At 45.3% G+C, this 15,411-nt stretch overlaps 1 protein-coding gene across 2 annotated transcripts in view; it reads left to right on the top strand.

The window, feature by feature from the left end:
• The window catches only part of UBQLN4 (ubiquilin 4), a 38,791-nt gene that overhangs the window by 4,340 nt on the left and 19,040 nt on the right, over positions 1–15,411 (top strand). For both annotated transcript variants that reach the window (XM_073610262.1, XM_073610263.1), the window contains exon 2: positions 7,793–7,944. In XM_073610262.1, the coding sequence (XP_073466363.1) occupies positions 7,793–7,944 (152 nt within the window). The remainder of the gene's footprint in view (positions 1–7,792; positions 7,945–15,411) is intronic.

Here is a 15,411-nt window from a genome sequence, read left to right as displayed (position 1 = left end):
GGACACCTGCCTTTACACGCACAGGAACTTTAATGGCATCCCAGTCTTAGTCTGTAGGGTTCAATATTGAGTTGGCCCACCCTTTGCAGGTATAACAGCTTCAATTCTTCTGGGAAGGCTGTTCACAAGGTTCAGGAGTGTGTCTATGTTGGACGAGAAGGCCTGGCTCACAGTCTCTGTTCTAATTCATCCCAAAGGTGTTTTATCAGGTTGAAGTCAGGACTCTGTGTAGGCCAGTCAAGTTCCTCCACCCCAAACTCGCTAATCCTTGTGTTTATGGACCTTGCTTTGTGCACTGGTCCAGTTCATTTGGTGGAGGGGGGATTATGGTGTGGGTTTTTTATTTTTTTTTTTTCTCCAGGGGTTGGGTTTGGCCCCTTAGTTCCAGTGAAGGGAACTCTTAAGGTACCAGCATACCGAGACATTTTGGACAATTTCATGCTCCCAACTTTGTGGGAACAGTTTGGGGTTGGTCCTTCCTGTTCCAATATGACTGGGCACCAGTGCACAAAGCAAGATCCATAAAGACATGGATGAGTGAGTTTGGGGTGGAGGAACTTGACTGGCCTGCACAGAGTCCTGACCTCAACCCGATAGAACACCTTTTGGGATAAATTAGAGTGGTGACTGCGAGCCAGGCCTTCTCGTCCAACATCAGTCCCTGACCTCACAAATGCGCTTCTGGAAGAATGGTCAAACATTCCCATAGAAACACTCCTAAACCTTGTGGACGGCCTTCCCAGAAGAGTTGAAGCTGTTATAGCTGCAAAGGGTGGGCCAACTCAATATTGAACCCTAAGGACTAAGACTGGGCTGCCATTAATGTTCATGTAAAGGCAGGCGTCCCAATACTTTTGGTAACATAGAGTGTGTGAGGACACGGTTATAACGATAGCATGACTTGGCTGTGAGAGTAAAGTGATAAGTGAATGCTGCTCCTATCTCTCCACTGGGAATCATATGACACTAAAGTCGAGGATGATGTAAATGTTGCATTTTCAACATGCTTGTTATTTGTTTTGCTTCCCCCTTCCTTCTCCCTTTTTTTTTTTTTTTTTTTTTTTTCTTCTTCCTGTCGATTTGTAAAGTTTGGAGTGCCTATGAGATTAGTATTTGGATCTTTAACCACCTCAATACAGGGCACTTATGCCTTGTTTCCACTGAGCGGATCGGTTCGGGTCGGTACAGTTTGAATGGCCTAGAATGGTCCGGTCTATCATGGTGAGTGTTTCCACTGCAAGTGGGACCACAAGGGGGCCATACAGGGTTTAGAAAAAATTCCTCAGCATAGCACAGCAGAGGGTTTTCTGTCAGCCAATCAGTGGAATGTATCGTAGCTCCGCCCTAACCGAACCGTTCCATTTTCTATGGCCCCACATCTGAAGCAGGACCCTGAATGGAACGGTTCGGTTGTATGGGCCGCTTTCGTAATGGAAACACCCAAAATAGCGTACCGTACCGAACCGATCCGCTCAGTGGAAACAAGGCATTAGACACCTTCCTGCCCAGGCCAATTTTCAGCTTTCAGCGCTGTCGCAGTTTGAATGACAGTTGCGCGGTCATGCAACACTGTACCCAAACTAAATTTTTATCATTTTGTTCCCACAAATAGAGCTTTCTTTTGGTGGTATTTGATCACCTCTGTGGTTTTTATTTTTTGCTAAACAAATAAAAAAAAAAGACCGAAAATTTTGAAAAAAATAAAAGTTTTGCTTTTGTTTCTGTTAAAAAAAAAAATTGTAAATAAGTAAGTTTTCTCTTTCACTGATGGGCACTGATAAGGCGGCACTGACAGGCACTGATACGGTGACACCGGTGAGGTGGCACCAATGAGCGGGCACAGAGGATGGGCACTGATACGTGGCACTGATAGGCTTCCCTGGTGGCACTGGTAGGCTTTGGAGTGGGCACTGATTGGCAGCTGCCTTTGCACAGATTAGTATTTCCCTGGGGGTCTAGGGGGCATACCTGGTGGTCCAGTGTGGCTGGCTTCCCTGGTGGTCCTGGGTAGGATCCGAGGGGGGCTGTGCTGATAAAAAATCAGTACAGACCCCCCCTGTCAGGAGAGCAGCCAATCGGCTCTCCTCTACTCGCGTCTGTCAGACACGAGTGAGGAAAAGCCGATCACCGGCTCTTCCTATTTACATCGTGATCAGCCGTGATTGGACACGGCTGATCACGTGGTAAAGAGTCTCCGTCAGAGACTCTTTACCTAGATCGGTGTTGCAGGGTGTCAGACTGACACACCGCAACAAGGATCGCCGCGATGCGCGCCTCGATATCCTGAGGACGTCATATGACGTCCGGTCAGGGATATCAAACCACTTTGCCGCCGTCCTTTTGTAATAGGGCGGACGGCAAGTGGTTAAATAGGGATGCACTGATACCTGTGTGTGGTGTGTTTTGGCTTTTTTTTTTTTTTTTTTTAAAGAGCGAGTATGAGTACCAATAATTGTGCTTAAGTACTCGCTGATACCAAATTAGGAATGCACCGGTATCGGTACTGATACCAAGTATTTTCACAAGTACTCATGAACATGCTCCGCATACCCAAAAACCGATACTTTGTAGGGCAACTTACATCCATACAAAATGAATGGGCTCAAATTGCACTACAAAGAATTGCTTGTAATTTGAACAGGAGTGAGGTGCGATTCCTGTCCGACTCGTGTGCGGTTTCCCTGTGTGAACCCAGCCTGAAGTCACTATGACTAGCTTGGGTTCAGACAGGAGCGGTGGGGAAACCGCAAGTGATTCGAACAGGAATCCCACCACATTCCTCTTCAGATCAAATGCAATTTTTTTGCAGTGCGATTTTTTTTTATTTTTTTTTGTATGGGTGCAAATCGCACCACAAAAGGTATCCGTTTTGGGGTATCCAGTACTTGTGCAAATGCTTAGTATCGGCGCAATCCTAATGTTAAAGCCAAAAGCCAGATGGGTATAGGTAACTCCCACATGTGATGCTGAGCCATCGTGAATGAAAAGGGAGAACCAGGGACCGTCAGGCTTGGAAGGAAAGAGCTAGATGTCCTCCAGCCATGAGTGCGCCCTGATCCCCCACCCAAATATGTGACAATAGCAAATTAATTTTTGCTATTTTCACGCTAACGCTCCTCCACGCCAATCAGGGAGGCAGGTCGTCAGACCTGTTTCCCAATTGGCCTAAGCGCCAGGGCATCCTATTGGATGCCTGGCGCTTAGAAAGATGTGGCACAGAGGAGACATGAGGAGGAACATCCCCGCCTCTACGGCTGCTCTGGTGGACTCAGGACTGGCGGTAAGTGCCGGACCACTTGCGGGAGGGTGCTGTCACAGAGCTGGGGGGGGGGGTCAGAGCCACGAGGGGGTTTGGTGGGCACAAGTGGCTGCGTTTGATGGGCACAGTGAGGCTGCAATTGATGGGGGAGGGGTTCAGTATTTTTCAGTTTGTTTGCGCCCCCCCCAAAAATTTTTAGCACCAGCTGCCACTGATCTGGATCCTTCCAGAGCTTGGAGGGGCTCCCTAATGTCAGCTAAGAGCAGGGTTTAGCCCATTAGCTGGCTCGAGGGCCACAGCAGAGCAAAAGTGGGTGCACCCATGTGAGCCTGAAAAGAAGTATGACCGAAAAAAAAAAAAAAAAGCTTTGGCCATACTTCTCTTTTAAGGGTAATCAATGGCTTTTTGCCAGTGTGCGCTTCTCGGGCATTTGCGTGCTCCCAATCCTCCTCACGTTTTAGAAAACATAAACAGAAGTAGGAAATGAAGCAGGGGTGGTTGGAGCCCCTCATAATGGGCAGAGCTAGGAACTTAGCCCAGAGATCCCACCAACAGAGTACCTGAACGATACAACAGACCGTCAAGGTGCTAACTGTGCCACTTAAATGACCCCATTCCTTCCCCCTCTGCCTGAAACATGTTGGATTGATAGAACTGTGCAGTAGCATACAGTCTGATGACCACCTGTGTGAGTTCTTAATTTGTGGTGATGAGGGCATTTTATTGGGTACCACACCTGTGTTTTCTGGCCCTTGCCTCGGCCAAACGTGGCGAAATTGCTTTCTTTGTGTCGTTCTTGAGCTTTGGCACAGCTGACACATGGGGTCATTTCACATATAATGTTGCAATTGTAGCCTTCCATTGAAACAGCTGAGTTTTCCCCGGAGCGGAGCCGTTCATGATCACACACTGAGAAATCTTTGTGTAATTAGCCTCTTGACAATTGTGAGATACCAGGCACGCTCTTCATCAGAGGTTTCTGTAACGCGGGCAAACTACCAGAGGCCTGATTATACGAGGTGAAACAGAAATGTTTGAAGACCTTCAATTCCCAGAAAGCCAGACTTTCGAGAAGTGGGTGAATTGTGAAAATACGTCTGATCCACTAGTAGCAGGTCCAGGTCCCACTTCTGGGACAAGTAGATGGCTTTATTATCTTTCCAGCCATGTATGTTGGCCCCGTATAAAAAGTCTTCTGGGAATTCTGAAGCTAAGAGATACAGATGCAAGCTGCAGATCCTTAATGCAGTTTTGAGTTTGTACCCAGGGGAACCCAGGATCCAGGACCACATGACATTATCGGCTCAGAAAGAAAAAAGCAAAAGTTATCCTTTCTGTGAAAATACTGATCCATTCACATCATAGCATTATTGCGCAGAGATATAATATATAGCCAAAAGCTTGAGGAGATCTTGCCCATATGACCTTGTTGGATGTCCCATTCCAAAACCATGGTCATTAATATGGAGTTAGCCTCCCTTTGCAGCTATAACATCCTCTACTCTTCTGGAAGGGCTTTCTACAAGATTTCTGGAGGAATTAGTGCACATTCAGCCAAAAGAACATTTTGTAAAGTCCGGGCTCACCATTGGTGTTCCAATTCATCTTAAAGGTGTTCAGTTGGGTTTAGGTCAGGGCTCTTCCTTCAAACCAAACTGGTCAAGCCATGTCTTTATGGAGCTGACCCATCCACATCAACCATTTTTAGAGAACCAAGCCCTCTTCAGGACTCTATGCGGGACACTTGTGTTCTTCTACGCAAGTTGGTCAAACCATGTCTTTATGGTGCTGGCCACTGTTTGTGGGGTCAGGTACTGATGTTGGATGAGAAGACCTGGCTCACCATCCATGTTCCAATTCATCCAAAAGGTGTTCAGTAGGGTTGAGGTCGGGGCTCTCTGAAGGCCACTTGAGGTCCTCCACACAAAACCGATCAAATCTTGTCTTTATGGAGCTGGTCCACCCACAGAAGAGAATTTGGCAGTCATGTTTGGCAGTGTGACGGTCTACCTATCCTTTCAAGCTTTGCTATTTGGCTAACAGTTTGTGAATGTATAGGTGGACCCTCACGCTGCCAGATATGACTTCTGTGGATGGGCTAGCTCCATAAAGACATGGTTTGACCAGTTTGGTGTGGAGGACCTCAAGTGGCCTACACTGAGCTCTGAACTCAACCCTACTGAACACCTTTTGGGTGAATTAGAAAACTGATGATGAGACATGTCTTCTCTTTAACCACTTCCCACCCAGCCAATAACAGATTGATGTCCGGGAAGTGGTTCTGTTATCCCGACTGGTTGTCATATGACATCCAGCAGGATAACATGTTGGCGCACACCCGCGGGGGAGCACAGCTCGGTGATCACAGCGTGTCAGTCTGACACGCCGCATCTCTGATGTTGATCAGAGGCTTCTTACCACGTGACCAATCACAGCTGATCATCATGTGAACCAGCAAGTACTGGTAAACGGCATTTCTCGGTTCACACTGACAGGGAGAGCCGATTGGTGGCTCTCCCTGTCGGGGGGGGGGGGGGATTGGGGGGGTCCGTGCTGATAATCAGTGCATTGATTATCAGCACAGCCCCCATCAAATGTACCCATAAGCTGCCAGCCAGTGCCCAATAAAGTGCAAATTGGTGCCAATCAGTGCCCAGCATTAACACCTGTCAGTACCTGCCCAATCGGTGCTGCCTGTCAGTGCCCATCAGTGAATGAGAAAACAAAATTTTATAACAAACGAAGAAAAACTTTTTTTTTTTTTTTTTTTTCAAAAATGTCGGCCTTTTTTAGTTTGTTTAGCAAAACATAAAAACCGAGGAGGTGATCAAATACCACCAAACAAAAGCTCTATTTGTGGGAAGAAAATTATAAAATTCGGATACAGTGTTGTATGACCGCTCAATTGTCATTCAAAGTGTGACAGCACTGAAAGTTCAAAATTGTCCTGGGCAGAAAGGGGCGAAAGTGCCTAGTATTGAAGTGGTAAACCAACCTGCGTGGAAGAACTCAAGTGTCCTGTAATAGTCTTGAAGAGGACTTGGCCCTTGAAAATCGGTTGCTAAATGGCTCCCATATGTGGTTATCTGTATTATGGAGACTTGAGGTGATCCAAACCTCACAAAACGTTCTTCTAGAATGGGATGTCCCACGAGGTGTGATGGTTAAGTGTTCACAAACTCTTAGCCGTATATCGTAGCTTAAACACCTGGCTATCGCACCTCGTTGGGCATCCCATTCTAAAGCCATGGACATTAGTATGGCGCCCTTTGTTAGTATAATGTCCTCCACTCTTCTGGGAAGACTTTCCATAAACGTTTGGCGTGTGTCCGGGGGAATTTGTGTCCATTTAGCCAAAAGAACATTTGTAAGGTCAGGGACTGACACTGAATGAGAACCTGGCTCACCATTACTGTTCTAATTTATTCCATAAGTGTTCAGTAGGGTTGAGGTCTGGGCTTTGTGTAGACCACTCACGTTCATCCCTATCAAACTGTTCACACAATGTCCTTATGAAGCTGGCTTTGTACATAGGAACACAGTCATGGTGGAACAGAAAAGTTCCTTTCCCAGCTGTTACCACAAGGCTGGAAGATCACAAGTGTCTGAAATGCCCTCGTATGCTATGTACCCTTCACTTGAATCACCTAAACTCAATCCTTTGGAGGGGTGTTCACATACTTTTGGCTATATAGTAGATTTGATGGTCAGGTGTCCACAGATGTTTGGCCATAGCATGCATGAGTCTCTTGAGAGGAGTACTGAGGCAGGCGGCTGTGAGGTTTTCATAAAGTACAGCACCCTACCAGCTCCTCCCACCAGCTATGATCTGCCTGCATTGCATATGAAGCAAAGAGACCCTGTGAGGATGTGACTGGGTTTAACATAAGATATGTATTGAAAACCCAAACCGTTTTAAAATGTCAGCATGTTGATGAAGGAGAAGTCAGGGAAGGCAAAACATAAACTTTAGCATTTCCCTAGTTTCGTGGTCCTTAAACTGTGGCCGTTTGCTTGTCCTTATCCAGCCCTTGGGGCACCATTCCTCCTACATATGAGGCACCATGCCTCCAACTGACACCAACTATGAGGCACCATGCCTTTGGCTGTGGGGCATAATTCTTCCCACTATTCAATGGTGGGGCACTCCAATGTGGCTTAATTTCTCCTGGTGACTCAAATGATGGGGCACTATTTCACCCCCCCCCCCACCCCACCCCAAAGTCTAAAGGACAGTGAACTGGCCCTTTTATTTATAAGGTTTGGAGACCCTTGCCCTAAATGATATAAGTTCATAGGACTTTGCTAGGTTGTATTCTTTCGGAAATCTGCACACTACCACCAGGTGTTTGCTAGCTTCCAGTTCAGTTTAAAGAAAAACTCCAACTGGGCTTATGTAAGTTGGGGGGGGGGGGGGGGTGCGGTACAAAGACTGGAGGATAATTGGGAGGATCTGGTTGATAGTTTTGTTCTCACGTTTTCATAGCGATCTTGGAATTCTATCTGACAAAACTGTCATCCTGTCTGTTGCAGTTCAAAGAAGAGATTTCCAAACGATTCAAAGCCAAGAAGGATCAGCTGGTACTGATCTTTGCCGGGAAGATCTTGAAAGACGGCGACACGCTAAACCAACACGGCATCAAAGACGGTCTCACCGTTCATCTGGTGATCAAGACGGCGCAGAAGTGAGTGTGGGATTTTTGGTGCTGGCCTATAGGGTGGGGCGGGGGATCGGGGAGATTGTGTCTTTTAACCTTCTGAGGCTGAATCATGGAAATTGTATGCCACCGATTGGCCCTGCTCCATATGTTGTCATCGGGGCTGGTGTGCCCATCAAAATACACATCTTTTTGTGTTTCGGTGGTGACAACTCAGTTTGGAATTCCAAACGCTTTTTGATCGCTGCAATGGTCATGTGAGTTAATAGAGATCGTTCTCTCTCAAGCAAGGATACAGACAGCATATGGAACCTAATAGAAGTGGTTGTAAACCCTTTACATAAACCCAGTGAAGTAACTGGCCTCAGGTGATACACAGAGAGATTAAATGAATCCTCCTACATAAGTTGTACCTGTCTGAAGCCTTCTCTTCTCCACAGCCCATCAAAGTGCAGATTTACACACTGCACAGCATAGAGCGGAGTGTAATCTGAGACCTGAGTGGAGTAAATAGACACACCCTTCTCATTGGGAAGCATGCACAGCTGAGGCTGTCGGTGTATTGCAGGGGGTGCAGGGCTATCCCCCAGGATTCTGTGCTGATGGCAAGGCCTGTCAGAAGTGACTCATGCATATAGTAGAGGGAAGAGAGAGCAGATGGGGACCACACTCGGTGCTTTGGCTTGAGGCAAGTTCAAACTATAGAAGGATATGCTTTGTTCCTTTTTCATTTCACAGGCTTACCACCATAAAGCTGAACTCCAGGCAGATATAAAAGACACACAAAATGCAGCTCTGCAATTATAAATACATTATTAACCACTTTACGCTCAAGGTCATTATATGATGCTCTGGGGTTTGAGTGGGGATCTCTGAATGATGGGTGAAGCTGCAGGCATCATTTAGATATCGTCTTTTTCAGCCGTCGATTCCCTACACTGTAATAACAATCATAGCGGCAGTTCAGCCGCTTGATCCTTCTTACAGGAGGTGATGCCCCTCCCGCCACCCTCCGGTGCTTCTACCGGCTCGCCCGTGCGATCGGCGAGCCGGAAAAGGAATCCGTTGGTGTCAGAAGCTCACCATAGAGAATACCAGCCCCTGGCAGTCTCTATGATGTTCAGAGGCCCGGGTGTGGCGTTATGACGTCACATCCGGCCTGGCAGTTGTAAATACAGCAGGCATTGTTTTATCCAGATGGTTGGCCGCACCACTTACCTATAGACTAAGCCCCCAAGCGCAGAAGATTGTTTCTGAGTTAAATACTGCTGTGTACTTGGCTGGAAAAAGCCAAGAGCGATTTATTTTTTGATCTCAGACTTTCCTGCTTAGAAGCGAGATCTTGGGTCTTTTTTAGACTCCAGATCTCTCCATAAAGAGATGTTTAGTTTCCTTGTAATAGGAATAAAGGTGATTAAAAAAAAAAGTGCCCCTGTCCCCGCGTGCTCGCCTGCAGAAGCGAACGCATACGTAAGTCACGCTCACATATGTACACAGCGTTCAGACCACACATGTGAGGTATTGCCGCAAACGTTCGAGTGAGAACAACAATTCTATCCCAAGACCTCCTCTAACTCTAAACTGGTAACCTGTAAACGTTTTTAAAGGGTCGCCTATGGAGATTTTAAGAGTGCGCAGGTTTAAAGCGTGACATGTTGGGTATCTATTTACTCGGCATAACATCATCTTTCACATTATACAAAAACATTGGGCTAGCTTTACCTTTTTTATTTTTTTCTTTTCCCCAAAAAAGTGTTTGAAAAATTGCCGTGCAAATACAGTGTGACGTAAAAAGTTGAAATGACCACCATTTGATTCCCTAGGGTCTCTGCTAAAATAAAAAGTTTGAGGGTTCTGAGTAATTTTCTAGCAAAAAAAATTATGATTTTTACATGTAGGAGAGGAGTGCCAGACTAGGCCCAGTATGGAAGTGGCTAAACTATAAGGCTTCATGCACACTAGCTTATTGTTAAGCTCCCAGCAGCTACATTGAGCGTTTTTTTTTTTTTTCTGCCCCTAGAAGCAAATGGTGTTCTATGTGTCCATGCACGCTATTGTAGGCTAGAAGCGTTTTTCAAGCTTCAGCTTCTAGGAGCAAGGGGAAAAAACTTTTTTTTTTTTTCATTTTTGGGAGCGATTTGCCTGCAGAAAAAAAACTGACCTCTCCTAAATGCTGTTAATGCTAAGCACCAGTTTCTAGCGTCCCTTTTTTTTTCTTAGCCAGCTGTCTGCCAGCTTCCTTAACAACCAGTGCATAGCTGGTTGTTAAGGAGCGGGTCGGCATGCCAGCCGCCATGTCCTTGACAACAGATGACTCATCTGGCAGTAGGGAGTCGGACTTTGTGACTCAACAGCTGCTGGCTGGAAATTGGTTGGTGTTTGCTTCCTTCCTTACCCTTTTTTTTTTTTTTTTTTTTTATTACACCGGTTAACCAGAAATAACACTAGTTTGGTTTAGACTGAAATTCTACTTTCATTTTGTTGGTTACTCTGTAAAATGTTTGTGGAATTTCGATCGAAAATCCACAAGGGCTGCAGTATGTACCGAGCTAGTCCCAAAACAAATATAGTGGAGCCTGTGCTGTTTACCTATTTGTTATTTTCCACGGTGAGTGATCTTTGAACATCTCGGAGTGCAGTTGGATTGTCATTACTTGTGAATTCAAAGCTGAATGCAAATCTTGCTGATCCGGGAGCTTATCATTCGTAAGAGAGACAAACCGTTCTGTGCAAAGCAACGATGATAATGTGCCGAAGCCGTAGGCTGCAGATAAAGGGTTCATTCACCCTTGCTTTGAACTCCGAAGAGCAATCTGCCTTCGGATCGCTCTTTAGAGAGGATTTGACAGGCGGGTAGGAGGTGCTGTGTCTCCTCCTCACCACCTGCTTTACCCCTTGGAACCCCTCACTCATGTGCCCACAACTGCATGCATTTGCGGGGAGCTTGTAGTTTAAAGAACTGTGGGCAAAACATTTTTTTTTTCATTTTGGATAGCGCCAGGAAGGATTATAACTCCTATCAGGTGTCTCTTTTTTTTTTTTTTTTTTTTTTTTTTTTGTTTCTTTGTCCCGTTGTGGAGATTTCCCTTCACTTCCTGTCCCATAGCCAAACAGGAGAGGAAATCCCTGCAAATACTCCACTTGAGGACCAGGCCTATTTTTCTGACTGTGTTTACAAGTTAAAATTAGTTTTTTGTTTTTTGTGGAAAATTACTTGGAACCCCCAAACATTATCTCTAATTTTCTAATGCCCTAGTGAATAAAATGGCGGTCATTGCAATACTTTGTCACACCGTATTTGCATAGCGGTCTTACAAGTGCACTTTTTTGAATTAAAAAAATAAGACAACAGTAAAGTTAGCCCAATTTTTATATATATATATATATATATATATATATATATATATATATATAATATTTATTTTTTTTGAAAGATGATGTTATGCTGAGTACATTGATACCCAACGTGTCACGCTTCAAAATTGCGCCCGCTCGTGGAATGGCGACAAACTTTTACCCTTAAAAATCTCCAAAGGCGACGTTTAAAAATTTCTACAGGTTACCAGGTTTGAGTTACAGAGGTCTAGGGCTAGAATTATTGCTCTTGCTCTACCGATCGCAGCGATACCTCACATGTGTGGTTTTAAACAACGTTTTCAAATGCGGGCGCTACTCGCGTATGCGTTCGCTTCTGCGTGCGAGCTCGTCGGGACGGGGCTCTTTAAATTTTTTTTTTTTTTTTTTTTTTCCTTTTCTTACTTTACTTTTTATTTTTTTGTTTTGACACTGTCCTTTTAAAAAATAAATTTTTGGGTCACTTTTTTTTATTCCCTTTTACAAGGAATGTTTACTTTCCTTGTAATAGAAATAAAGCATGATAGGACCTCTTAAATATGTGACCTGGGGTCAAAACAGGCATCGCCAGGCATCCAGGGGAGAGGACCCAAGCGTTTCAGCAGCTACCGGTGGGTCCGGTAATCAGCGGAGACCACCAGAGCTTGGGGGGGGGGGGGGGGGGGCCCTCTCCCTCCCCTTGATAAAAGTGATCTCATGGCAAATCCACAGCAGAGACCACGTTTATCTGAAAGCTGCCATAACGGGGGTTATGGCAGCTATCTGCTGCCATGACAATGGTACTCCTCTTCAAACAGCCGCCGTATAATGATAGCGGGCGGTCTGTAAGTGGTTAAGGGAATCCCCCCCCCCCCCCCCCCCCCCCCAGATCACCAGAACTAGTGTCCCCATTGGAAGATTTCCCCTCAGGGCAGGTTTCCCGAAGGTGAGGATCGTGGACAATGTCTGTTGAAATGGCCACTTGTACTCTCCATCGGAAGCCTATGTGACAAGCTGGCAACGCAGAAGATCAGTTGGAAGACAAAGACAGAATATCGTCACGCTCTATCAGGAAGTGCCTGACCAAGGACCTTCATGGCAGGATCACCAGATTCTTTAGGAATGCTGCAGATTAACCACTTGCCGCCCGCCCTATTACCAAATGACGGCGGCAAAGTGGTTTGATATTCCTGACCGGATGTCATATGACGTGATCAGGAATATCGAGCCGCTGCGTGCCTCCGGGGGCGCGCATCGCAGCGATCGTTGTTGCGGGTTGTCAGTCTGACACCTCGCAACACCGATCTAGGTAAAGAGTCTCTGACGGGCACTCTTTAACATGTGATCAGCCGTGTCCAATCGCGGCTGATCACGATGTAAATAGAAAGAGCCGGTGATCGGCTTTTCCTCACTCGCGTCTGACAGACGCGAGTAGAGGAGAGCCGATCGGCTGCTCTCCTGACAGGGGGGGTCTGTACTGATTGTTTATCAGCACAGGCCGCCCCCCCCCCCGGATCCCGCCCAGGACCACCAGGGAAGCCATCCTCACTGAACCACCAGGTATGCCCCTAGACCCCCAGGGAAATGCCAATCTGTGGCCACTCCGCTGCCAATCTGTGCCCACTCCAATGCCTACCACTGCCAGTGCCACCAGGGATGCCCATCAGTGCCTCATATCAGTGCTGCGTATCAGTGCCCAGCAGTGCCGCCCATCAGTGCCTCATATCAGTGCTGCGTATCAGTGCCCAGCAGTGCCGCCCATCAGTGCCACCCATAAGTGCCCATCAATGCTGCCTATCAATGCCCATCAGTGCTACATATTAGTGCCACCCATCAATGCCGCCTACCAGTGCTCATCAGTGCCACATATCAGTGCCCGCTCATTGGTGCCACCTCATCGGTGCCCCCTTATCAGTGCCCATCAGTGAAAGAGAAAACTTACTTAGTTAAAAAAAAATTTAACAGAAACAAAAGCAAAACTTTTATTTTTTTTCAAAATTTTCGGTCTTTTTTTATTTGTTTAGCAAAAACTAAAAACCGCAGAGGTGATCAAATACCACCAAAAGAAAGCTCTATTTGTGGGAACAAAATGATAAAAATTTAGTTTGGGTACAGTGTAGCATGACCGCGCAATTGTCATTCAAACTGCGACAGCGCTGAAAGGTGAAAATTGGTCTGGGCAGGAAGGTGTCTAAGTGCCCTGTATTGAAGTGGTTAAAAAGATATTTTGGTAATTGGGTTTACATCTACTTTGAAAGATACTGGTGCTCTTGCCAGACTTTTGTAAGAAAAAATATAACCCCTTTTACGACCACCTAACACATGACCAGCGGCAAAAGGGTGGGGCTCAACGGAATGAGTGGTCTAAGGCAGCCTTCGCTCTGGGCTAAAGATTGGTAGCCAATTTTCCATTTCACAATATAGTGTAAAAAGGTACCCCGCACTGCCTAAACTAATGGTAGCAGCTAACACAACAAACAGATATTTTTGTTTAAAGTCACACAGGTGTATACGTGCAGTGCTAAAGTGTTTGGGTTGATTAACCAAACACCAAACACTTTAGCGCTACACGTATACACCTCAATTTTCCATTTCAGACAGAGAAAATACATACATCTTCTTTCTTTCTTCCTTTCTTCTTCCATCCTCCTTTCTTCCATCCTCCTTTTCTTCTTCCATCCTCCTTTCCTTCTTCCATCCTCCTTTCCTTCTTCCATCCTCCTTTCCTTCCATCCTCCTTTCTTCTTCCATCCTCCTTTCTTCTTCCATCCTCCTTTCCTTCTTCCATCCTCCTTTCCTTCTTCCATCCTCCTTTCCTTCTTCCATCCTCCTTTCTTCTTCCATCCTCCTTTCTTCTTCCATCCTCCTTTCCTTCTTCCAACCTCCTTTCTTCTTCCATCCTCCTTTCTTCTTCCATCCTCCTTTCTTCTTCCATCCTCCTTTCTTCTTCCATCCTCCTTTCTTCTTCCATCCTCCTTTCTTCTTCCATCCTCCTTTCTTCTTCCATCCTCCTTTCCTTCTTCTCTTCCTCCTTTTTTCCTTCTTCTCTTCCTCCTTTTTTCCTTCTTCTCTTCCTCCTTTTTTCCTTCTTCTCTTCCTCCTTTTTTCCTTCTTCTCTTCCTCCTTTTTTCCTTCTTCTCTTCCTCCTTTTTTCCTTCTTCTCTTCCTCCTTTTTTCCTTCTTCTCTTCCTCCTTTTTTCCTTCTTCTCTTCCTCCTTTTTTCCTTCTTCTCTTCCTCCTTTTTTCCTTCTTCTCTTCCTCCTTTTTTCCTTCTTCTCTTCCTCCTTTTTTCCTTCTTCTCTTCCTCCTTTTTTCCTTCTTCTCTTCCTCCTTTTTTCCTTCTTCTCTTCCTCCTTTTTTCCTTCTTCTCTTCCTCCTTTTTTCCTTCTTCTCTTCCTCCTTTTTTCCTTCTTCTCTTCCTCCTTTTTTCCTTCTTCTCTTCCTCCTTTTTTCCTTCTTCTCTTCCTCCTTTTTTCCTTCTTCTCTTCCTCCTTTTTTCCTTCTTCTCTTCCTCCTTTTTTCCTTCTTCTCTTCCTCCTTTTTTCCTTCTTCTCTTCCTCCTTTTTTCCTTCTTCTCTTCCTCCTTTTTTCCTTCTTCTCTTCCTCCTTTTTTCCTTCTTCTCTTCCTCCTTTTTTCCTTCTTCTCTTCCTCCTTTTTTCCTTCTTCTCTTCCTCCTTTTTTCCTCCTTCTCTTCCTCCTTTTTTCCTCCTTTTTTCCTTCTTTTTTCCTTCTTCTCTTCCTCCTTTTTTCCTCCTTTTTTCCTTCTTCTCTTCCTCCTCCTTTTTTTTTTTCCTTCTTCTCTTCCTCCTTTTTTCCTCCTTTTTTCCTTCTTCTCTTCCTCCTTTTTTCCTCCTTCTCTTCCTTTTTTTTCCTTCTTCTCTTCCTTTTTTTTCCTTCTTCTCTTCCTTTTTTTTCCTTCTTCTCTTCCTTTTTTTTTTTTTTTTTTCCTTCTTCTCTTCCTCCTTTTTTTTTTTTTTTTTTTTTTTTTTTTTTTTTTTCCCTTCTCTTCCTCCTCTTTTTTCCCTTCTCTTCCTCCTTCTTTTTTCTTTTTTTTCCTTCTTCTTTTCCTTTCTGCCCTCCCTTTTTATTTTCCTATTCCCGCTTTTCCCATATTTGCAATAACCATTAAATATCTGCCACATTCACCACTTCCTGCCCGC

The sequence above is a fragment of the Aquarana catesbeiana genome, linkage group LG13 (assembly GCF_042186555.1).
Source record: "Aquarana catesbeiana isolate 2022-GZ linkage group LG13, ASM4218655v1, whole genome shotgun sequence".
Lineage (NCBI taxonomy): Eukaryota > Metazoa > Chordata > Amphibia > Anura > Ranidae > Aquarana > Aquarana catesbeiana.
Note: the sequence above shows the minus strand (reverse complement) of the source record. Positions and strands in the feature narration are given on the sequence as shown.